Below are 26734 nucleotides of genomic sequence, written 5' to 3' on the forward strand. Positions count from 1 at the left end.
TCAGTGCTGAGTTGTTTTCACACCTACATGGCTTCATTTCTAACCATAGTGGTCCAGGGGTCAAAGTCACAAAGCCAAACAAACGGTGAAGCTGAGATGCAGCTTAAGAGAAACCTAAAAATTGTACCAGGTCTGTAAATGTGCCTCCAGATTGTGTTCATCAGACCCGGTAGCTGTATTAGATCCATCAGGCTGATCAAAGTTCATACTAAGCAGTCATGAATGTCTCTAATACTTATAAGAGCAGTACGAAAAAGGAGGAAATACAGTGATGATTACTTTCAGTCTGGCTTTTCCCTTATTGAGAATAAAGATTATCTGAGCAACGCTCATTAATAATGAACTGAAGTCAGGGTGCCTGGGTGGCTCAGTCGGTTGAGCGTCCTAATTCGGCTCAGGTCATGATCTCACAGATCGTGGGTTCAAGCCCCGCATCAGGCTCTGTGCTGATCGCTTGCTCAGAGCCTGGAGCCTGCTTCAGATTCTGTGTCTCCTTCTCTCCCTGCCCCTCCTCCAGTCATGCTTTGTCTCACTCTGTTTCTCAAAAATAAATAAATGTAAAAAAAAAAATGAACTGAAATCTGTTTTCTTATTTCATTTGAAAACAAAATGTAAAAATTTTCGAAATAAGCCAGTTGAGTTTTTCAATATAAAAATGAAAGAATTTAATTTTGTTGGTCATGATCAGGATACAAAATTAGCTTGTGGCTCTTTTTGATGCTGAAGGATAAAAAATTTTAATTTACATGTTACTATACATTTGGCTCCCAACCAAAATACATATCATTTTTAGATTTGCTAAGAAACCACACTTTTTAGTGTAGTTAGCTTTAGAAAAGTATGTCAATTGTTAAGTAGGAACAAGTTTTAAAGTAAACGTATGTTCTAAATTTTTAATTTTACATTAGGATAAACTTTAAAGTATATACTCTTTAAAAATTGATATAAAAGAGGGGCATCTGGGTGGCTCAGTTGGTTAAGCGTCCAACACTTGGTTTTGGCTCAGGTCATGATTCCACAGTTCATGAGTCCAAGCCCTGCATCAGACTCTGCACTGAAAGTGTACAGCCTGCTTGGGATTCTCTCTCTCTCTCTCTCTCTCTCTCTCTCTCTCTGCCCCTCCCCTGCTCACACACACTCTCTCTCTCTTAAAATAAACTTTTAAAAATTTATATAAAATAAAATATTCAATAAAATTATTTACCCTATATACATTTATGTACATAATATGAAAAAATAACTGATTTTGTGAATCCCTAGGAGGTTTCTAGCTATTATACATAGCCGTGAAAAGAGTTCTTGAGTCAAAAAATTGAAAATGCTGTCTTGATTGCCTCAACACTCAAAAGGAAGAGCTTGGGAAATGAAATATTAGCAAATATTTTAGGGATAATATGATGAGTATCTTTTTAAATAGGAGAACTGATTTCATGCTTGCACACTGTTAGGACTTACAGTATTAGCAAATGATATCATATAAGCAGTTATATAAGATGTGGATCATGAGGACATCAGATCAACAAAGAACTGTTAAGATTAAGGTTGTTTTTTTTTTTTTTTTTTTCCAAAATATACTGTGACTTGCTCTGGAAAAAAAAATTAAGGCTGATATGTCTCCTGAATTAATATAATGAATTACTTTAACATGTAATTTTAAAACAAGAATTCTTTCATTTCTGTTTTATTCCTGCCGAAAGCTCATAATCTAAAATCTAACCATGAGGAAATATCAGATAAACCGAAATTAAGCATCATTCTAAAAAGGTGTCTAAAAAAGAAGCCTGTATTCTTCACATGTCAGGGTCATGAAAGACAAGGAAAGACTGAGGAACTGTTCCAGAATAAAATCAATTGGGGGGATGTGAAAATTGGTTGCAGTACATGATCTGGAATTTCACTATAGAGAATATTAATGGGGCAACTGATGAAATATGAACAAGGTCAATAAATTAGATATAAAAGTATTGTGTTAGTGTTAATTTCCTGAATTTAACTATTATACTGTGTCTTTCTAAGAGAATGTTCTGCCCTTGTTTGGGATTTAGGAAGCGGAGAAAGATACAAGTAAATTTAACATAATAACATTTGGAGGGAATCTGAATGAAGAGTATATTTTTTATACTATTCTTGCAACACTGTTCTAAGTCTGAAACTGTAGTGTTTTGAAAAATGATATAAAGAGGGGCGCCTGGGTGGCTCAGTCGGTTAACTGTCCAACTTCGACTCAGGTCATGATCTCACAGTTTGTGAGTTCAGGCCCCACATCGGGCTTTGTGCTTTCAGCTCAGAGCCTGGAACCTGCTTCTGATTCTGTGTCTCCGCATCTCTCTGTCCCTCCCATGCTCATGCTCTGTCTCTATCTCTCAAGAATAAATAAACATTAAAAAAAATTTAAAAACGATATAAAGAAAAGACAAAACAGGAACTCTTAATAATATTTAGGTATGGTAAGTGACAGTTGCTCACTATTCTTCCTTCCTTACTCCTCTTATGATCAGGTGGAGAGAGCAGCCTACTGAAGGACAATCACACCCAGGGTCACTCTCTGATAGAAGTGAGGTGCCAGCTGCAAGGCAAAGATGAATGGTGACAGTCCCAACAGCCATCACTGCTAACCAGAAGGCATTGTGTTCACATGGACAATGAGGTAGGAAGCACCCGCAAGTCTTCCTCTGTACATTCATAGGACACAGCTCAAAAACCGGGTGGCAATATGCCTAGTTACTTATTTGTTCTGCCTGGTGCATGGCAGAGACATATAATTATTCCTGTTTTGCAAAATAAAACAAACAAACAAAAAACAGAAAAAAGAAGTTATTTTTCTCAAGGCCACTCAGCAAACATGTTGCATAGTTCAAAAACTATCCCCAATTAATAGGTCTCTAGTTTATTACTTATATATCAAGTTTGGCATTTGGAGTTTCTAGTCTTCGCCCATTTCATGCCTGTCTCTCCTTTGTGTTTTACGTAGACTCCCACAAGGCCCTCTGAATGCCTGGACAGCTCCTACTCCTGGACACTCACTAGACGGGGTTCAGAGATCTCCTCTGTGTGCTTTTTAGAAGTGCAGGGGAACACACTGCCGTTACACACTATCTGCTACAGAATTAAATACGAAAGGAACAGTTGGGGTAGTTTTTCCCTTCTTCAAATAGTGAAAGAAGAACAAGTCACGATTATTTGTAAGAGTGACAAAAAAAAAAATCACTAAGCTGTAAATGAAGAAGTAAGAGTTGTTCTCCTCAAATTTGGGGAGGATGACCCCTTTGGGTTTCCTTTTCTAAAGTGGTTAAATATTCAATAACTCTGTTACATACCAAAGAGACAGAGCGTCTGGTTCTAAAGCACAGTTGTTGTTCAAAGGACTCTGAGAATGCTTGAATTTTGGAATGGGATCTTCCTTTTGATTCCAGTGGCTCCTTGAATGACTCGTCTGCTGAACATTTTCTATAATCCCGCATGTGGGTATGGCATCGAAATCCCTGGTCCTCATGAGAATGCCTTCTGGGATGGCTATCAGATGATGTGATTCTGGGAAGCACAGGAAACTGGAAATACAGAATAAAAATTTTTATAATATAAAGAGACTGTACAATATTAGCACAGGGACACATTATCCATAAATTACCAACTAAACAAATCTCATGTTGAACTGAAATTTTATCTTTTTGATTAGCAGGACATTCCTTCTACAATGAAGGAGAGTCAATTGATTAAAACATTAAGCAGAACATCCCAAGACTAACTTTGTTCGTCCTCCACCATTAGGGCAATATAATGAAGCATTCCAAGGCCTAAATTGTTACGTAAAAATAAATTCCAAAATTAAAAAAAAAACTTTAAAGAAGCTATAAATGTTTAAGAAATAATGCAAAGGTGAATAGTTATATGATTGCTATATTTAGAAAGAATTTCTAAGCAAAAGCAATGGAAAAAGCCAAAAGGAAAAAACCAATTTAACTGCATAAAAATAAAGCTAATGTGCAGCACAAGCAACATAACAAAATTCATGGTAGATTTAAAAACTTTAAAAATATTTGCTACATTTTAGTAATGTTTAATAATAATATCCTGAAAAGAACTATCTCACATACAAACATACAAGTCATATAATATAATAGTATCAATGTTAAAGTCATAATCAGTAAACAATCAAAGGACAGACAGTTCAGGGAAGCCAATCTTGAAAGAACTATTCTCTTAGGTCGCCTGGGTGGTTCAGTCAGATAAGGGTCTGACTTTAGCTCAGGTCATGATCTTGAGGTTTGTGAATTTGAGCCCCTCATTGGGCTCTCTGCTGTCAGCACAGGGCCCATTTTGGATCCTCTGTCTCCCTCTCTCTTTGCTCCTCCCCCACTCGCTCACTCTCTCTTAAAAATAAATAAATATTAAAAAAAAAAAAAAAGAGGGGCGCCTGGGTGGCTCAGTTGTTCACTTCGGCTCAAGTCATGATCTCACAGTTTGTGGGTTTGGGCCCCGCGTCAGGCTCTGTGCTGACAGCTCGGAGCCTGAAGCCTGCTTCAGATTCTGTGTCTCCCTCTCTCTCTGCCCCTCCCCGGCTCTCGTTCTCTCTCTCTCTCTCTCTCTCAAAAATAAATAAACATTAAAAAATTAAAAAAAAAAAAAAAAGAACTGTTCTCTCAATTTTTCTCACTTCCCAACCGACTCCAATTTAGCTTTTGCACCCAAGGCTGATTTTGGTCAGGATATTGGTCTCAATGTTGCCAAACTCTGTGCACTTTTGCTCTTTAATCATTTTGTAGCATTCAATCCAGTAGCACACGTCGCTCCCCTGGAAACAATCTTTCCTTGTCTTCTACCACTGCAGCTCAAGGGTGATCTTTCTGCATTGTGTTTTAGACATTGCTACTCCCTTGTTCCTCTAGCAGCTTACAACTATTGGAGTTCCTTTGGGTTCTAAACTAGTCTTTCTTCCCTTCCTTTCCTTTCTCACTCTACACTGTCCCCCTAAATATCTCATCCTCAGGCTTCAGTTTCTAGCTATATTATGATTTCCTAATGTGTATTGTTAGAGCAGACATCTCCTTGGAGTTTCTGCACCCTCAAGTTTCCTCATGGTATCCCACTGGCACCCAATCTGACTTGTGCAAATCTGAACTCATGACCTCTCCTCCCCAAACCTGCTCCTCCTGTGTCCCCTAACTTAGAAGATGGCACCACCATGCACTCAGTTACTCAGACCAGTAACTCAGGAGCCACTCTTCACATTCAATTGCCACGTCAGCAGATTCCACCTCTCAAATGTCTCTAAAAACGATCCATGCTTTTCTAGAGCCACTGTTACTATTGTAATTCAAGGCACCCAGATCATCTTTCAGCCAGGTTACAGAAGCAACCTCTTCATAGTGGATGTCCCATATCCACGCACTCATTTATTTTGTTGTTCCTGCAGCAGAAAGAGTGGGGAGGACAACCACCAAGTCACAACTGATCACTTTTCGTTTTGCACCTCATCTTGTACCACCTGCCCTTTCGGTGACAGTCTCACTGGTTAGTCACTTCCTCCAACTCCCATGCTCCTACCCGGCACAGGCACCTTCACAGGTGGTTCTCTGTGCTCATGACCACTCACCACCCCACCACATTACCTCAGGTAATGGCTAATCATACTCAGTCATTCTGCATTTCCACAGAAACCCTTCCCTACTGCCCTGGTTGGTTCCGGTCCCAGTTAGATGCCTTCCTGGGATCTCGTACTTCTCCTGTATGATACTCATAACAACTATACTCAATATTTGGGGTAATTTTGTTACACGTCTCTCTTCTCCATTAGACCATATGCTCCATCACATCAAGAGCCATGTTTCATCCTCTGCTAGAATCCCACTATGCAGCACTTTGCCTTATTCACAGCATGAGTTCATTAAATATATATTAGATGAGGGGCACCTGGCTGGCTCAGTTCGAAGAGCATGAGACTCTCAATCTTGGGGTTGTGAGTCTGAGCCCCACATTGGGTGTAGAGATTACCTTTTTAAAAATCTTAAACCTTTGAAAAATAAAACCTTAAAATATATATATGTATATGAATATATATATATACACACATATATATTCTTTCATTCTCTCTCTCTCTATATATATGAATAAATATACAGAGAATGAATGAAAAATAAATACCAAAATACCAGCTGGTAAAAATTGTTTATGCTTATTAGTAGTCAAAGATTATGGAAAATGAAATAATACACAATCTTACCTTTCAGTTTTAAAACAAAAATGTTACTAATGGTACCAATACCAGCAAGAGTGCAGGGATCTAGGCTGGTAGGACCACAAATGTGGATAGCCTTCCCAGAAAGCTGTTGGCAATATGTGCCAGGGGGCTTACAATATCCCCCTCCTTGGATCCATCCATTGCACATTCTTGTTTGCTGTATTGTGTCCCCCTGCCCCAAATTCATATGTTGAAGCCTTATATGAGTAGCTCAGAATATGACTACATTTGGAGATAGGGCCTTTAAAGATTAAGTCAAGGTAAGACCATTATGGTGGGTCTCATTCCAGTCCGACAAGTGCCATTATAAGAAAAAGAAATTTGGACACACACGGCGGGATGCCAGAGATAGGCTCACACAGAGGAAGGACCGTGAAGACACAGCAAGAAAGTGGCCATCTGCAAGCGGAGAAGAGAGGCTTTGGAAGAAACCAAACCTGCTCACACCTTTATCTCAGACTACTAACCTCCAGAACTGTGAGAAAATAAATTCCTGCTGCTTCAGTCACCCAGTCTGTGGTATTTTGTTATGGCGGCCCGAAAAAACTAATACACATGTCTAGAAACTTTCTCTCAAAAAATAATCAAAAATGTGGTTAAAGATTTGTAAAGCTACTAAAAAGACATGAGGTAAATTTGTATATATTATTCCATTTATTATAGGTAATACAGAGTACTTGGTGCTTTGGATAAACTGGGGAGCTAAACAGGCACAGTGTCCTGCAGAGAGATGATGTCTGCATAGGAGAAGGACACTAAACAAAAAGGGCATATGCCTACAGCCTTGGCCAGATGCTGTAAAGGAAAAGTTCAAGGTGCCTTGAGAGGATATAATAGGGTAAAATAATGTATGTTTGTGTGGGTGCTGGAGTGGCTAAGAGGATTGGGGAGACTTTTGTGAAGGTGTGATGATTAAGATACAATCTGAAGGATGAGCAGGGTTAATTAGGGAACAGGGAACACTTCTCTGCCTGAGGAGGAGCCCCATATGTGCCACAGAAGAGCTTGCCGGCTGGAAGGAAAAGAAGCTCGCTGAGCGGGAGCGCCTGGGAGGAGGGAGGTGGGAGGAGGGCTTGAAGCAGGATAACATTGTAAGATGGACAACCTTAAAACATACCTGAATGTTTTGAAAGGTTTTCTTTGTGCCATGGAACTTTTTTTTTTTTTTTTTTAGTATTTTCTAAGTTTTCTGCAGGGATCATGTATTATATTATTGAGAAAAAAATGGTACTTTAAAAACTTGAGACTGAGACACAGAAGAACACATACTAAATGACTCCACTTGCATGAGGTCTCTAAATTCCTCAAACCCATAGAAGCGAGGAATAGAGTGGTGGTCGCCAGGACTTGAGAGAAGGGGGAAACAGGAAGTGGCGAATCAATGGGTATAAAGTTCCAGTTATTCAAAGATGAATGAGTTCTAAAGATCTACTGTACAGCCTTGGACCTATAGTTAACAATACTGTATTGCACACTTGAAAATCTGCTAAGATGGTAGATCTAGTATTAAGTGTTCTTGCCACAATAAAATTTTAAAAATAAAATTTTTAGGGGCGCCTGGGTGGCTCAGTTGGTTGAATGTCCAACTTTGGCTCAGGTCATGATCCCGTGGTCTGTGAGTTCAAGCCCCGCATGGGGCTCTGTGCTGACAGCTTGGAGCCTGGAGCCTGCTTCGGATTTTGTCTCCCTCTCTCTCTGCCTCACCCCCCGCCCCCCACTAACGCTCTGTCTCCCTCTGCCTCAGAAATAAATAAACATTAAAAAAAATTAAAAATAAATAAATATAATTTTTAAATTTGAGGTTGGATATGAAATGAGAATGTTTGCACAAAGGGCCTAAAAGAATGGGAAGCGTTATATACTTAATATTATATACTTAATATTTCCTATCAGATAGGTTTTTCCAGTTGTTTGTTTTTGTGTGTGACTTTGTGGGAAACAGGCTTAAAAGAGGTCTCTAATCGATTACAGGGAGAAGTTCCCATTTTTAAATATGTTTACTTACCATGCAAGCTCTACTTTTGGAATTTTATATGCCCTTCAAGTGTAATTTTCCTGGCAAAGACATGAAACAATGCCCTAGCTTATTTTTATGTAGCTTATTTTTACCAAGTACGTACATATCACCTCCACAGCCATGAACTAGCCTTAGAGGTTTCTCTCCCACACTGTGAGTGTGGGCTCTTGCCCATGGGATGGGATCCTTCATTTTGGGCTCACTAGCTGGGGTCCCAGATGACAGAGTGACAAAGCGTGTATAGACACTGCCTTCAGAGCAGTCACTGTCCAGTTCCCAGTTCTGACCCAAGGCATAGGTTCTCACTTTAATTAATTAATTAATAAGAAATCGGTGGGGCACCTGGCTGGCTCAGTCCATGGAGTGTGTAACTCTGGATCTCAGGATTGTGAGTTTGAGCCCCACGTTGGGTGGAGAGATTACTTAAAAATAAAATCTTTAAAAATTATAATAATAAATAAATAAAAAGACATTGATTATGTAAAATTTTCCTCTGGAGAGCTTAACTACTTGATATTCTTTGTCTTGGCTTTAATTGCAATCACCCTTCACTTGTACCTCTCCTGCTCTCTGTGTAAATACAAGCCCCTGAGATACCCATTAACAGCAAAATGAGAAACAGTGAGGAGAAAGTTCCAGGTGCTGGGATAATAAGACCCATGTTAAGTCATAGTGCACAGTACCAGAGTACCACACTCTCTGGGGACCATGTTCTTGACCTCTGACCTCAGAACAAATCCTGGGAGGGAATCATCCTTCCCTTTTACAGATGAGGAAAATGAATCTTAGGTCAGCTAAATGTCTCGCCTAAGACTTATGCATGCAGGTGGAGAGAAAGAGAAAGGGCAAGCTTTATGGTGTCTCTTCTTATAAGAGTAGTAATCCCATCTCACCTCATGAGCTCATCTACACCTAATTACTTCCAAAGGCCTCATCTCTAAATACCATCACATTCGGGGTTAGGACTTCAGCATATGAATTTTGGAGGGTTAGCAGGGGGAGGGGGCGACATCAGTCCATAAACAGAACATATGCCAAATGCCAACCACCAGTATAAAATTACCTACTGTCTTCCCATTGTGATATAAGAGAGAAAGAGAAACATTAGAGACAATGAGAGACTCTAGAACTTTTTGCAGTACTTAACTAAAGCATCATCTGGAAAAAAATTCCCAATTTTCAAAACTTCCAGCACATAATAATAAGAAGCATAGGTGCTCATTAGGTACCAGGCAATTTCCTAATTACATTATATAAATTACTTATTGAATCTTCCCTACACCCTTATGAGGCATATGCTGTTTCCATCAGTCACCTTTACATATGGTCAGAGAGACGTAGGTAACTCAGTCAGTTACGCTGCTAGTGGCCGACCCTGGGTGGCTGCCTCTGGAGCCCTCCCTTCATCCTTCTCTACTCTGCTGCCCTTCCAGTGACTCCTCTACATCCAGTAGAAAATAGAAAACAAATCCATAGAGTGTTATGCTAAAAGTGCTACCGTAGAGTTGTTACTGTTGCCTGAAACTCTATCACTAGTTTCATCTTTGGGATAAAGGCATTGTCTCCTGTTGAAATTAAATATAAATTTAACCTGAAAAACAAGAAACCACTGTTACTCACGTAACTTTAGGGCATTCCTTCTCCTCAGGTTTATGAAAAATCCTCTGAGGGGGCCATGCCCCGCCCGCTCCGTGTAGTGAACAAATGCGGGCAATCCACCCCTATGGTGAGATACTGTAATGGTGACAGTGTGTAGCCATACTCAGGTCAGTCAGGATAAAAATGAAAATTATAAGTGTCTTCTATTGCTTTAAATTGAGACCATGAAGAGAGAATATAAAAACGGTTAAAGGAGATTATTTATTTATTTATTTATTTATTTATTTTGAGGGAGACAGTGTGCATGGGAGAGGGACAGACAGAGAGAATCCCAAGCAGGCTCTGGGATGTCAGCACAGAGCCCCACACAGGTTTTGAACTCAGAAACTGGGAGATCATGACCTGAGCTGAAACCAAGAGTCGGGTGCTTAACCAGCTGAGCCACCCAGATGCCCCAAAGGTGATTATTTCCAAAAAGAAAAAAATGGGGACACATAGGTGGCTCAGTCCATTGAGCATCCAGCCTCTGCTCAGGTCATGATTTCTTGGTTCATGGGTTCAAGCCCTGCCTCGGACTCTGTGCTGACAGCATGGAGCCTGCTTCGGAGTTTCTTTCTTTCTGCCCCTCCCCTGCTTGTGTTCTCTCTCTCTCTCTCTCTCTCTCTCTCTCTCTCTCTCTCTCTCAAAAATGAATAAACATGAAAAAAAAATTTTAATCCCTTGGGTGCAGACAGGTAGAGGCTTATTTTTATATCCCCTCAAATGATATCATGTGGGCAAGCATATACTGTGCCTACCTTGGAGCATAGAGGAAGCACTGAGAAAGCATTTAGAATTAGCAAAGCTAGGGGTGCCGGAGTGGCTCAGTTGGTTATGCACCCAACTTGAGCTCGGGTCATGATTTCATAGCTCCTGGGTTCAAGCTCCCCACTGACCAGCTCTGTGCTGACAGCTCAGAGCCTGGGGCCTGATTGGGATTCTGTGTCTCCCTCTCTCTCTGCCTCTCCCCCACTCACACTCTGTCTCTTTCTCTCTCTCTCTCAAAAGTAAATAAACATTAAAAAATAAATTAAAAAATAGAATTAACAAAGCCCTTGGCCAGGGAATTTGGTTCTTCCTTGAAGACTCCTTTCATTTAGCATAATCTCCCTTTCCATAGGCCCAAACTGTGCCAAAGGATGGTAAGAGAACCATGGTAAGGTACAGAAGATGCCTAGAAAGCTGAATAGACTAAAGTCTTTAAAATCCGCTTTCAAAGAGCAGGATAAATAAGGAATACAGAAACTTTTACTTGTGGTGCTGGAGGTACAAGGCACATCAGTTCAGTTCATGAAAGGGACTTCATATCACTTCATTTTTTTCCACCGAGAACATCAGGACAGTAAAGTTAGATTTTTAAATTCACTTTAAATCAGCAATCATAGATCATTAAACTGAGGCTTGTTAAAAAATAGTGTTCTCTAAAAAGGACCACGCTCTACCCCTTGTCTACCTTGTTCTTTCTGACAAATTGTATTTTCCACTAGACTGGAAGTTCCACAAGCTCAGAGATTTTGTTTGTCTTCTTGTGCCCTATAAGCCTATAGAGGCTTGCATAATGTCTGGCACATAATAGGTATTCAATAAATATGTTCAATGAATCAAGGCTCCATCGCTATGGTTTTGCGGGAATCATGAGGCTGAAAGCCATATTAGAAACCACATTCAAATGGGAAAGAAGGAGAAAACTCTTCTCTTCCAACGCATGTAATATTGATGGATACAGGTTACTAATAGGTTGTGAGAGGGAAGAGCCTTAGATTGGAGCAGTGGGGAGAGAAGAAAAGAGATAAAGCTAAGAGTAAGCTTTTCTTTTTAAGTTATTCATTGAGCTTAAAGCAAAACACACACACAAAAAATGAAAACCTAATGGTTCTCATATCTCTAAGGTAAGAAAAACCTGAGTACATTTTAGAATTCGAACAGTTAAGTATCCAACTACAGGCTCTCTTCATAAATATGTGGCATAATGTGACCAGAGGTGGAGATTCAGACCCCTGACTATTTCCCTGGACTCTGCTCACCTCACTCTGGGTTCCCTGCTCTGTGTTCTGTGCTTATGCTCTTGCTGTTCTATTGAATAATGTGGTCATTTTTATTCCATGCTTTGCATCCTTAAATAAGCACATACTTTCTGCATGTTAGTCTGATAATTATGGAAGTCACTGTTGACTAAGAGAATCTGAAGAGGTTAATTCAGGCAAATGCTCAAAGCTAGTATGAGCAGGAAAAGATATATGGACATCTTTTAGAAATATCATACATAACAAATTCCACCCTGATAGTTTAAGGCAAACAGCACTGAAACCTAAAAATGGATTCTCTAAAAAGGGTGGATTATCTCAGTATTAAAAGTCTAATAAATCCTAGAATTTATTCAACAAAACTGTATTTTAAAAGTCATGTGTCTTCTTTTGTTTTCCTATTTTCAGTGGCTCCAAAGGGCTGTTGAGATAAATAGCAAATCAGAATTTTTCTCTTTGTTTCTCCCTGGTCCTCACTATCTGGAAACTGGAAACTAATTACACTTCTGGTTCACACATTGTGAATACCTCACTCGAAGTGGAACATAAGAGATTAAAATGAGAGCGTGATATGCAGGTGTTCATTTACAACAGAATCATGGACAGTTAGCACTAGAAGGGTTCCCAGGGATCATCCAGTCCAGCCTCTCTTCTTTTTTAGTTAAGGTACCTGAAGCTCAAAGAGCTGTTGAAACTTGCCCTTAGTCCCTGAGTATGCATTTGGTAAGAAACCTATTTTCAAATATTTGTGTCTCAAAGACATTCCTCAAAACTTGCTGGTCAGTGAGAGTAAAAGAGACTTTGCCTTACACACTTTTATATCCCTTATAAGCATTAAGCATCTGAGAACTCTAGGGATAAAAATGAAATAAAATAACATTACCCCAAAACTTACTTGTTTCTGGGGTTGACAGAGGCAGAAGGTTGAGAATGTATTCTCTACAGCTGGAATTCTAAGTCACTCATGAAAAAGAAAAGCTGTATTATTGTTGTGTAACTGGGAAGCAGAGGACACGTGTGTCTGCAGTGGAGTCTTCTGGCACCGCAGTTGAACAAAGAGAACCACTGTCTGCACCTGCTGCGGAGTCCTCACCTGGTCAGGCCCACCCACTCCCCATCAGGGGCTTTCCTGCTTGCATCTTGTTCCCTAGACATTGGGTGTTTGCCTTGCTGAGGGCAGGACAATTGTGGCTCCTTCTACCCTCAGGAAACCAAAGGGGAACCAGAAGAAAAAGGATATCAAATTTTTTCAAAGGTGGTGATTTATTATGTGGAATCACCAATTCTTCAGAGGTTATCAAATAGTGGAGCTTATTTTCAGTATTTTAAAAAGACTATAGGAAATCACACATTGACCCATGCCGATGCTGCACAAACTATAATATCAAGTGTCTTTCCTTTGGCTTGAATTATATTAACCCTCAGAAGGATTGTCTCAGGTTTATCAGTAGCTCCAAATCGTAAAGATATCTTAGACTACTAAAAATGAAGAAATCTTTACCTAATAGATGAACATCAGTTCCCCTGGAGAACAAGATAAAGTAATAAAAGGGATTTTTGTGGATATAAAAAGGTTTAGAAGTACTGCTTTTTAACCAAAGAAAATTTTATACCAAAGGCCTCTTCAAAAATTATCCAATAGAAACCCCCCTCCCCTAGTCCAGCTCTCCCCTGGTTCTCTGATAATAACTCACTGGGCAGGGCAGGGAGGTTTTCCTGTAACTGGCAGCTTGTGATCCGTGACGGTCTCGGAGTCCTCTCTCATTCTCTTCTATCCAGCTGTGACCCCAGAAGCTGCTCATCCATTTGGCAAAAGACACATCATCATCATCATCATCATCATCTTTGTGCTCCATGTATAGGTGATTCAAGGTACTGAAGGCCTGTCCCTAGATCTGACAGAGAGCAATATCATCCAACAGGGCTGACTTGATGAAACCCAGGATCTCCCCCAAAAGACAAAATGAAACTGGTATTTTCAAATGCTCTCCGATAATGGGATTCTTAAGGGAGAAAGATTTACTAAACAACCACTTCACCATCAGGCAGCCTCAGGGAATGTCTATTTATAAATTGTGCAGCCCACATTCCCTCCCCTCCCCCTGTCTTTTTAAATTGAGGCTTTTTAATCCTTCCATTGCTGGGGCTTGTGCCTCCAAGCCTAAGGGTGGGAAGCACAGTCCACTGCCTGGTTTTCCCTGTGCTTTGCTGCCGATGGCATGTGATGGCATCTCCAGCTGTCAATGATGATGGAGCATGACCTTATAATATGCCTGTCAGCTCCAGGCTAGTTCTGAAATGGGGCCACTTACAAGGGACAGACTGACTACAGCCTGCTAGATGGCCAGCTTTTGGCATGTTATATTGTCTGCTAGATACACTCCTAGTAAATAAAACTGCTATTGATACAAAATCCTGGGATTAAGGGAGCATTTTTTTTTACTGATGTATCATTTATATCTGCATAAATGTAAATAATATACATGTATGTATATAATGTACAAATATTAAGTGTTCAGTTTGATGAGTTTTTTACATGCATATACCCATATATGATCACCACCATGCAGGTGAAGACAAAACATTTCCAACATCTCAGCTGGCTCCCTTTGTCCTTCCTCCAATCCATCCTCCCTCCAAAAGGTTATGACTTATGGCTGCTGACTCTATAATTTTGCCTGTTTTTAAACTTTGTTTCAATGGTATTATATAGAATGTATTATTTCATATCATTCAATGTTATATTGGTGAGATTTATCCATACTTTTGTAGTAATGGTAGTTCATGCTATATAGTACTGCATTGTATGAATATCCCATATTTTAAAAAATTCAATCTACTAACTGATGGTCATTTTTGGCTGTCATTTGGGTTGTGTTCAGGTAGGGGTATTATAAAAAGCTTCTATGAACACTATAACCTTGCCTTTTAGTGGGCATTTTTTGAGATAACAGGAATAATACATTTATTAAACCCCTGCTTTGTACCAGGTATGAAGTCAAATATTTTACATATTTGTAAATGTACATATTTTTAAATGTATCCTGGGAGATTTGTATCACATTTTATAGATAAGGACAGTGAGATTCAAACAGATCATCACTTGCTCAAGGTTAAATTACTACTAAGCAGCATAGCCAAGTTTGAAGCAAGGAGTAGAATAATGAAGTCCAGACTCCACCATTCCACCAGTATTCCAAGAAAACTTTGAGAAACTTTTGCATTTGTAAACAGAGGTATTCTTGGCCATTTCCCATATGAAAACTCTTTGAGCTGCAAAAAGACATGCTTAATAATTGTGACCAGTGTTTCTAGAGCATGGTACCACAATTTCTAAGTTGCTAAGGGAAAATAACCAAAGCATAAAATAGCTTGCAACATTTTTACTTCTTGTTTTAAATAGTGAGAGATACAGGCTTGTAACTTTGTATATTTTTATTACAGAATGCAGAAAGCCTGTTTCTCAATGGCCCAGATGAGAAAAGTTATAAGTATAAATGTATGCAACCACTATTGGTTGTCTCTATTATTAAAGAAAGAAACATGGTAACTTCATTGGGGAAGCAGGATAGGTATGTCCACAAAACTTAACTATGGATAAACCTCTTCTTTTCTATTCCTCTTAAGACAGGAATGTCTTTTCTTCCAATTTTTGAAACAAAATAATAAATCTATGACCAGAGGATTGAAAAACCAGAACAGGTCATACCTAATTATTGCTTCAAAGTATTTTGAGGAAAAGAAATAGGACATTATTTTAAAAACCTCTTTGAGTGACATCTATGTCTTGGAGTTCTGAACCCTTCTTATATTGGGAAATGTGCAGATAAAGTTATAAATATGGAGATTTATTATGTGGAATTGGCTTATGCAATTATAGAGGTTGATAAGCCTCACAATCTACCATCTGCAAACTAGAGACCCAGAAAAGCCAGTGGTGTAATTCAGTCCAAGTCTAATGATAACCAGGGGAGCCAATGGTGTAAATCCAAGCCCAAGGGCAGGAGAAGATGAGATATCCCAATTTATGAAGTGAGGTGGGAAAAAAGGGCAAATTCCTCCTTCTGTCCTTTGTTCTAATCAGATCCTCAACTGATTGGATGAGGCCCACCACACTGGGGAGGACAATCAACTTTATTGAGCCCATCAATTCAAATGCTAATCTCATCTAAAAACACCCTTACAGACACATCCAGAAATAGTGTTTAATCTGGGCACCCCATAAAATTGACATAAAATTAACCATCACAGGCACTAACCCCATTCATGAGGGCTCCACCCTCTCATTTATCTCCCAAAGCCGTTATCTACAAACCATCATATTATATTTAGGCTTCAACATATGAATTTTGTAGGATTACAACATACAGCCCATAGCAGGGTCCCACATAAACAGCACCCATTAAAAACCATGGGCACTAAGTCCCAAATGAGAATGTAGACACTTCACATGTGTTGCCAAAACTCATTACTGGAGAAATTAAACACATCCTATAATAAGGCTTCAATGGAAAAAATATATATATATTTTGGAAGCTTGTGCCTGGCTTTCTTCAGACTTCACCCAACATGCCCTTTACCATTTTAGATTTTACTTTGTATCCTTTCAGTGTAACAAATCTTATCCATAAGTATAACTATATGCTGTGGATTTTTCTAGCAATCTTTAAACTGGGGTGCCAGTTGGTGTCAGAAGTGGGATTCATTAAAAACAGCTCTGACTCACTGAAATATGGCTAAAACAGTGTTTGGAGAAAGGAGGTATGAAAGGGATACAATTGTGAACCTTCACCTCCCAATGGCCACCTAGTCACCTGTGGTATGAAACAGCAGCGGAGATGATGTCTCTTGTGAAAGGTGAAGGTTACCTATGGAATTAAAAATGATAGATCCAACCCTAGGAGAATTGGGTTTATTGGCTGCTTTCGGCCATGGTAGCTAAGGTGAAGGAATTAAAATGTGCAGGCTGAGTGACATCTTTAGGTTTTGTTCTGTCCTTCAGGTGGGAGGAGAAAGGGTTCAAACATTCCTTTAAAACATTTTGTGTGAGCCAAGATGTTGTATGTTTGTATTGTTCACTCCTCCAAGTGGGAGGAAATAAGATTAAGTCAGTTCCAAGGCTGGAGAAAACTTTACACAAATTAGGAAAAAAAGACAGAGATGGGGGGGCCGGAGAAGAAGAGGGGAAAAATAACAATCTACCCACTGGTGCAGCAGCCTGTTGCATTCCAGCTGGGATCTCTCAGTAGTTGTAATGTTAATCCTAAAAGTGTTGAATTTACTGCTAAGGTTTGAGTAAACTTGCAACAAAAAAAAAAAAAAAAGAAAAAGAAAAAGAAAAAGAAAAGAAAGAAAGATTAAGAAACTTTCTAAAAGTTTATTTTTTGTTTTATGTTTTTATGTGTTTATTTTTTGTTTTATGGCTATTGCATCTGGCTATATAATTTTTTTAACGATTAAAAAATATATGCTTGTAATTTCATAAAGGCTAGAAGGATTATTCTAATCTGGTGAAGTCTCCCAATAAAAGTGTTAATATAACATAACTTTCTTGTTTGGATGGATTAAAAATTTTAACTCTTTGAACTTCTGAATATTGAAATCTTCATAACTAATTGTTTTTGCTATGATTTTTGCCTGTTGGACCCTATGAGAAAAGGCAGACAACAGAAAGAGAAATATTCTCCACAGGAAAATATAGTTTTTGAGGTTTAAAAAGTAGTTTTTTAGCTTGACAATAAGTTTCTGTAAAATCAGAGGTCTGACTCTTACAGACTGGTGATTTTCTAGACTAAGTGTGTATATTTTTGAGTAGGTCAATTTGAACTCTAAGTCCAACAAGATAAAGGGGGCTTAAAAAGCCTTGGAACACCACTGTCTAACCTGTAGTCTCTCACCTTTGCTGCTGTCAAAGAAAAGTCATTGGCTTTTTGGAATCCTGAATTCAGAGATCCTAATTGCCTGGACCCAATGGTATGCTGAAACCTAACAACATCTGTAACAGACAGTTCCAATCTTGGAAAGTAGACATAGGCTAAATGAATCAAACAGACTCTAAGACGACTGAAGACTTAAGACACCCCTCTGTAGGGCCAGAAACATTGTGGATGCTGGCTGGATTACATGGGTCACCTGTAGATACCCACTAGGAAGGGCTCATTCTCTGATGGGACCATCTGAAACCAAGCTGCTAGTGGCTGTATATTTCTAACGCAGGGGCTAATTGCATTTGAGATGAATGATCACAAGGAACCTAATGTGTGATTCCCATTGAAAGCTGTTAAGTTGGAAGACAACACAGAATGTAGGGTAGACCTCTCCACTCCACTCCTGACAGAGGGGGGTCTCCTCTCACCCACTGCTCAGGAATGTCTCACTGCTGTTGACTTATGTCTGACTTTCAAGATTATTTGAAATTTGCAACGACAGACTGATAGCCTGATTCTACTTTACTTACCTTTCTCCTTAGTTAGGCAGTTTGATTATTAAATGTAGCAATTCCCAAACAAAGATTGTTCTTTTTCAGGCTGATTACCGAATAAATGATCAGGATGAAAAGGGTGAGAGTTATGTAAACATGTTCTGAAAACTTTTGAAAATTCAGGGTTTTGTCCTAACCAGTTCCTGAGGATGATATGTCTTTCTGGTTAAGTTATATTAACAGTGTTTTTCTGTGTAAATTCTTCTATCCCTCTGTTATGAATTTGTTAAATTATCACTTATTAAGTGGAGCATGGGATGTCAGATGGTGAACTGTGGTTCAACAACAGACCACAAGCAGAATTAAAATAGAGAAGTTTTTTATTTACAGGTCCTGGAGGAAGTACCTGGCACACCTTGAGGGCTATTGTGGGGAGGTCATGGCAGAGTGCCGACAGAGTGAGGCAGAAGCTGGGACACATGTTTTTATTAAAGTCTGCAGGTGGAGTGCTTTGGGATTCCCAGGTCTAAGGTTACATTGGTCAACTCAAGCTAAAAGGGCAGGGTCTGATAAGCCACACGGTAGTCTTATTTAAGGAGCTCCATAAGGGGAAGGCAGTGGGGGTCAGGGGAGATTGTTGATCACGAGGGCTGTTGGGGAAGTGATAGCAGGAACTTACATGTGCCTGTGACTCTGCAGACTGCTATCTAGGGCATGTGCTTGTATGAGGGGTCTAGTGTCAGTTTAAGGTCACTGCTTGGTCAAACAAAATGATGTCAAGGTAGCAATACCATGGAGTAACAGCTAAATTCTCAATACCCTCTTTACACCCAACTCTTGTTGATGAAAAATGAGAATAAAAAATGACTGGGGAAGAAACATAAAGTAATGATTATTAAATGAGACACACTGATTTTGTAATAACAGAAAACACACACACACACACACACACACACACAGCACCTGGGAAATGCAGGAAGGAGGACATTAATGATCCCTATTTCTCATAACTACTCTGTTTTTCAGAACTACTCCTGAATGCCAATGTTGCCTTCCCAGTATGCTGTGAGGTCCTGAATTCAAACCAACTACTGAACCTATGATCACACCTGACAGTGCTGACTGTGGGGCAGCTCCTATGTTCCCATGAAGAACACCTCTAGATGTCATCCACACTCATGAGGCAAATGAACTGATGTCAAAAACAAGCAAAACTGGCTGAAACTGCCTTCTGGAAGTGCTTCTAAAACTAGGGACTCAACTGCATTACTTGGACTGGACAGAGACCCTAGAGCAGAAGGACCCACAGTGGGAAGCCACACTGGGGAGCCCTGTTAACCTCTAATGCCTAACTAATGTATGCCTTCATTGGGTGACCTAACAATTGCAAACTTTTTGTTTCCAAGAGTACTCTCTGGTATTATACACCTTATACATGCACCTTGACTTTCATGAGTCACCTCAGTCCTGGAAGACATGCAGGACAGCTTCAGCTTTACTAGCCTTGTACTGCACTTGAACTGATGACTTAGGTCAAGTAAAAAAAGTTAATGCAAAAACTTTAGGAGAGAGCCCCCTGACTTACTAAAATTGAACTTAATTGTTAATTTTTTAAAAGGTTACTTATTTATTTTGAGAGAGAGAGTGCCTGTGGGCCCATGGGTGGGGGAGGGGCAGAGCAAGAAAGGGAGAGAATCCCAAGCAAGCTCCACAATGTCAGCACAAGATCATGTCATGAACCGCGAGATCATGACCTGAGCTGAAATCAAGAGTCAGACGCTTAACTACCTGAGCCCCTTAGGAGCCCCTGACCTTTATTGTTAATGGGACTTGTTTGTTTAATTTTAATTTTTTAAATTTATTTTTAGAGAGAAAGCACGAGCAGAGGATAGGGGCAGAAGAGGAGACAGAGAGAGAGACAGAGAGAGAGAGAGAGACAGAGAGAGAGAGAGAGGGAGAGAGAAAAAGAGAGAACCTTAAGCAGGCCCCATGCTCAGCACAGAACCCAACTCAGGTCTCAATCCTATGACCCTGGGATCATGACCTGAGCCTAAATCTTAACCAACTGAGCTACCCAGGCATCCCAGTGGGATTTGTTTTAATTGGCTAAATCCAGGACTGTGGAGGGCATAAGAGAGTCAGTACAGCAAGTTGCCTTCACCCTGCCGCATGGGGTTCTACTGATGATAATTTTGCTCTAAAAACGTCTTGGCCAAATGGGGTAGACTATGTAGAAAAGAGTTAGCATAGTAGCCTGAGACTACATATCCTTAGAAAAGTCTTCCTGCAAGGTTGGCCCTTGACTGGCATCTGGGAACCTGGCTGGTTAACTTTCCCTATATTATAAAATTTACCCTAATTAATGAGTAGTCTAAATAGCTTATCCAAACTTTGGTTTATGCTGAACAACTAGTTTTTTTTTCTGGAAGTCTGGAATTTCTGTACATGCTAGACAGTGTGTGCCTCATGACCATCATCCAATAAAAGGCTTGGGGTCTGAGTTCCCAGTAAGTTTCTCTGGTAAACAACACTTCTCATTAATGGAAGAATTAAGCATGTTCTATATTCCAAGGGCTCTTGGAAGCTTGAGACAGGTTTCCTCCAGACTTCACTTATGTGTCTTTTTACTTTGATGATTTTTCTTTGCATCATTTTATCAACTGCATGCTGAGCCCTGTGAGTCCTGTGAGTCACTGCACCTAAGGCTGGTCTCCAGGACTCCCCAATACAGGAAGGAAAAGGAACCCTTCACAACTTTGGCCAAAAATTCTCCCAAAGAAATAAGCTATGAAGTTACCCCCCAAATGAAAAAGAATTTGGTCTACATTATATAAAATCAGTCCACTTCCATTTTTTCTCCTACTTTAGCTCATTTACTTAAAGGTATGAGAAAGATGGCTCCCTGATTTGCCTGAACAAAGGTCCTTATAACAAACCCGGAGCAGCAAGGGGACAGCAGCAGCAGTTGTCAGGTCTTGGCAGCTGGCGGAGAACTGCTCTTCCAGTCTGTCTTAGAATCCCTCACACAAGAGGAGGCCATGTCCCAACCTGGGAGCCTGGCCACCAGCTTCCCCTGGCAGATCCCTGGACACCTGCCTTGAGGAGACAGTGCCAGGGGCACTGGACCAAAGGGAGCTGCCCTTTGGCCCCTGCTCTAATGTTCTGCCTTGCCAGGCCCACGGTGTGTACTCAAAAGTGTCAAAGGGGCCAAGACAGCTGAAGTTTTCTAGAAAGTTTAAATGTGTGTTTTCTTATCATTCTTAATGTGAAAGGAATTACCTTCCCTTCGAGGGTAGGAAGCTTGTGGTGTGTGTGTTCTCATAAAGCAGTCAGACATCATGGGTACCCAGGGAATCAGTGAGAATAATCCTTGGGCTATGTGAAAATGAAGCGGCTTTTCGATGCCCCCTCTCACATTCACTGCTTCAGGAGATTACTATCATGAAAAAATGATTTTCTCTTTATTTCATTCTCTCATTTATTTATTTCCCTTTATTTACTGCAATGCCTTCCCTTTATTTCATTCTCTATAGCCCCTATGGTTATAGTAATTTATTTTTTTAGTTCATTTTCTTCCTTGGCAGTTAAAGGGAAGAATTATTCCCCATACTATTTTCAAGCTTTCCTGAGCCAGTCTCATTCGAGAAAGGAGGTGCTATGTATGGGAGAACTGAGCTGCTACATCCTTATATATTTATGTATAGTCAAAATACATCAGCGGTTTTTATACAGTTTCTACTTGCCAGAAAGCAGTGCTTGAATATTTGAAACTGTGTGCTGTTATATTTAGTGTCCTGGTTGTTAGAATGTTCTTTTGCAGGCAACATGTCATAATGTAGTCATCCATTTCCATGATTGTTATCAAGTTACACTGTGAAGTTTGCAGTGTATCAGGTTACACTGTTGAAGTGATCATCAAAAGCACGACTGCTTGGTGTTTAACCAAGGGTCTGAAAGTATGTATTATTTGAGGGCAGATCATCATTATTTCTTATTCTAAAAAGTTATGTAGCTTATATCATGAAAACTATTTTTAAAATATACTATTGTTGATGTAAAAAATATATGAGGAGGATGGGCGCCTGGGTGGCTCAGTCCATTAAGCCTCCAATTCTCTCATTCTCTCAGGTCATGATCTAACAGTTGGTGAGTTTGAGCCCTACAACAGGCTCCGAGCTGGCAGCACGGAGCCTGCTTGGAGAAGTCTCTCTCTTCCTCACTTTCTGCCTCCCCATCACTCACAAACACGCGTACTCTCTCTTTCTCAATATAAATAAATTTTTAAAATGTATGTATATGAGGGTGGAAAAGGTTTGCCTACAAAAATATTGGTTAGATAAATATCTAGTTACTTTGGCATTAAGCATCATTAAGTTCTGCAGGATTTGGGCTACTGGTGGGTTTCATAATAGTCAAAGTCATTAGATGCTGGAACAGGTTTTTATAAGACAATACATCATCTCTTCCACAGAGAACTTTAAGCATGGCATTCATTCTCATCTGCCAGAGATGGAATCTGTCTAGCTTTGTCTCCAGTAGTATTATTAATTTTATGGCCTCTCAAGGTCTTGTTGATTCCTGAGCAGCTATTATTCTAAAACAGATTGCACATCCTATTTGTTAAAATTTGCCATATGTAAAAGAAAAAAAAACTTTATCAGCTTAGTTCATCAGTGTGTTATACTTCAGAAAAGGCTTCCTCCAAGTCATTAATTACAATTTCACCGAAACTAAGGGTAATGTCTCAGCACTTTCTTTTAATCTGAGTCTACAAGCCTCCCCATAAGAAATGCCTCAGAAAAGAACGGAAGGAATTAGAGAATCTTTTGAGCTCACTTCTAAGAGGGGCAAAATTGTGCATGTACAATAATGGTGTAGACCACCAAACATTTAAAGGAAACTGTGACAAAATATGACAGTTAGGAAAAGAAATTGGAAAGTCTGAGTCAATAAACAATGGGTGGTCTTTAGACTATTATAAATAAAAATTTTAATGAAGCTCCAGAACAATATTTTCTGAGGATCAAATGCCATATAATGTTAGTATGAATATAGTCTTTCTGGAAAGAAATATATCAAGATGTATTAAGAAGATTTTTAAAAAATATTTATATTCTTTGATCCAGAAATTTCTCTTCTTAGTATTATAGGTATATAAACAGGTACAACAAAAGATATTTGTTCATCATAACATTATTTAAAATAGCAAAAATATGGAAACATCTTAAATGTATGACAATTGAAGACCATGCTAATAAATTCTGATATATTCATATAACAGAATTCTGTGCAATCATAAAAAAGCGAGGGATTTAATGACACAGAAAACTTCTCAAAATATTTGTCAACTTGACTGGGCCATGTTACCCAGATGTTTGGTCAAACATTATCCTGTATATTTTTGTGAGGGTGTTTTTGGATGAGATTTACATTTTTTAAGTGTAAATTGTTATTTATTTATTTATGGCAAATAAAATTTCAAAAAAATTTTGAATATAGTTGACACACAATGGTACGTTAGTTTCAGGTGTACAACATAGTGATTCCACATCTCCATATGTTATATTATGCTCACCACAAGTGTAGCTATGTCTGCTACCATACAACATCATTACAATATCATCGACTATGTTCCCTATGCTGTGCCTTTTATTCCCATGCCTTCTTCACTCCATAACCAGAAGCCTGTATCTCCCATTCCTCTTCATCCATTTGCCCATCCCTCTGGCAACTATCACTTTGGTCTCTTTATTTATAAGTCTAATTCTTTTTTTGTTTGTTTATTCATTTGTTTTATTTTGTAGATTCCACATATAATTGAAATCATATGTTAATTGTCTTTCTCAATCTGATTTATTTCACTTAACATAAGACCCCTAGATCCATCCATGTTTGTTGCAAATGGCAAGATCTCTGGATGAGATTTATATTTCAACTGGTGGACTTTGAGTAAAGCAGAGTGCCATCCATACTGCAGGTGAGCCTCATTTAATCAAATAAGCCTAAATAGAAAATAAGGTTGACCTACCCCCAAAACAAGGAATTCTACCAACAGACTGCCTTTGTACTTCAACTGCAATATTGCTTACCCATGAGTCTCTAGCCTGCTGGCCCACTCTGCAAATTTTGGACTTGCCAGCCTCCATATCATGTGAGCCAATTCTTTAAAATAAATCTCTCTCTCAATCTCTCTCTCTCCATAACACACACACACACACACACACACACACACACACACACACACATCCTATTGGTTTTGTTTCTCTGGAGAACCCTAATATATACAATTCATTAGTATGATCTCAAATATCAACTATGAATCATGGATTTCAGATAATTTTTATTTGTTCTTTATACTTATTTCTATTCTTCAAGTGATTATGCATCACTTTTGTAATCATGAAAAGATGCTATTTTAAAATTTTTTAATGTTTATTTATTTTTGAGAGAGAGAGAGAGAGAACACAAGCAGGGGAGGGGCACAGAGAGAGGGAGACACAGACTCTGAAGCAGGCTCCAGGCTCTGAGCTGTCAGCACAGAGCCTGATGCAGGGCTCTAACTCAAGAACTGTGAGATCATGACCTGAGCCAAAGTCAGAGGCTTGACAACTGAGCCACCAGGTGCCCTGAAAGATGTTATTTTAAAACAACTCATGCATGTCATACTTAATGGGGAAAGACTGAAAGCTTCCCCCCCTGAGATAAGGAAAAAGGCAAGAATTCCCACTCTCACCACTTTTATTCAACACAGCGCTAGAAGTTCTATCCAGTTCAATAAGGGAAGAAAAATGGAAGTGGGGTGAGGGAAGGCATACAGATTTTAAAGAAAGAAATTAAATTGTCTCTATTTGTGATAATGATTGTCTCTATATAAAATCCCAAGGGATATACAAAAAACACTCCTAGAACCTAGAAGTGAGTTTCAGCAATGTTACAAGATACAGACTCAATACAAAGAAAAATTAACTGCATTTTCTACATACTGAAATGAACACACAGAAATAAAATTAAAATTATAATACCATTTACAATTGCTCCAAAGAGAGTGAAATACCTAGATACAAATCTAACAAAACATGTACAGACACTGTATGCTGAAAAGGACAAAAAGCTGATAAAAAGAAATCAAAGAAGATGAAATAAATAGAAAGGCTTACTCATGAATTAGAAGAGTCAACAGAGTAAAGATGTCATTTCTCCCCATACTGACCTCTAGGTTTAATATAAATGCCTATCAAGGTGTTTGTAGACATAGAAAAGCTTACTCTAAAATTTATAGAAATTCAAAGGACATGAAATAGTTAAAAACAGTTCTGAAAATGAAGAATAAAGTAGGAAAATCATGCTATACAATGTGAAGGCTTACTGTATAGCTACAATAATAAAGAATGTTCTATTGATAGAGAAAGACACACATGGACCAATGGAACAGAACAGAGAATCCAGGAACAGATATAAATATATATATTTAAACTAGATTTTGCAAAAGTGCAAAAGCACTTTTGGCAGAGTGGGGGTGGGGAGTAAGGAACAATCTATTCAACAAATGGTGCTGGGACAATTGGACATTCACATTTTAAAAACTGAATCTTCTAGCAGCCATCTGGCAGTGCACACACATGTGTGTTTTCCCTGTTTAAAAAAATAAAAAAAGTAAAAACAAAGTAAAAAATGAATCTCGACCTATGTCTCACACCTTATACAAAAATTAACTCACAATGGATCACAGAATTAAATAAGTTGTGATGTTATAAAGCTTCTAGGGAACAAAATGGAGACAATATTTCAGATCAAGAACTAGGTAAAGAGGGGTGCCTGGCTGGCTCAGTTGGTGGAACATGTAACTCCTGATCTCAGGGTTGTAGGTTTGGGTGTAGATATTACTTAAAAATAAAATCTTGGGGCACCTGGGTGGATCAGTGGGTTGGGTGTCCAACTCTTGATTTTGGCTAGGGTTGTCATCTCACAGTTTGTGGGATCAAGCCCTACATCAGGCTCTGCACTGACAGTACAGAGTCTACTTGGGATTCTCTCTTCTCTCTCTGCCTCTCTCCTACTCACACACACTCTCTCTCAAAATAAATAAATAAATTTTAAAAAAATCTTTAAAAATAAAATTTAAAAAAATAAAAAATAACAAAGCAAAGAGTTCTTAGATTTGACACTAGACATATAATTCATAAAAGGAAAAACTGATTAGCTAGATCCCATCATATTAAGAACTTTTGCTCTGTAAATCACCCTGTTAAGAAAATGAAAAGAAAAGCTAAATACTGGGAGAAAATATTTGCAAACAATGTATCCAACAAGGACTAGTTTCTAGAATATATAAATAACTGTCAAAATTAAAAGAACAAAAGAGCAAAAGACATGAAAGACACTTCATTGAAAAAGAC

The 26734-nt window shown here is 38.9% G+C and overlaps 1 protein-coding gene across 5 annotated transcripts in view; it reads right to left on the reverse strand.

Moving 5' to 3' along the window:
- Nucleotides 1-26734, reverse strand: part of LNP1 (leukemia NUP98 fusion partner 1) — a 38325-nt gene that overhangs the window by 1477 nt on the left and 10114 nt on the right. For all 5 annotated transcript variants that reach the window (XM_047875309.1, XM_047875307.1, XM_047875310.1 and 2 more), the window contains exons 3-4: nt 13612-13812; nt 3318-3548 (exon numbers count right to left, since the gene is read on the reverse strand). In XM_047875309.1, coding sequence (XP_047731265.1) covers nt 3318-3548; nt 13612-13773 — 393 coding nt within the window. In that variant the 5' untranslated portion in view covers nt 13774-13812. The remainder of the gene's footprint in view (nt 1-3317; nt 3549-13611; nt 13813-26734) is intronic.

This window comes from Prionailurus viverrinus, chromosome C2, assembly GCF_022837055.1.
Source record: "Prionailurus viverrinus isolate Anna chromosome C2, UM_Priviv_1.0, whole genome shotgun sequence".
Lineage (NCBI taxonomy): Eukaryota > Metazoa > Chordata > Mammalia > Carnivora > Felidae > Prionailurus > Prionailurus viverrinus.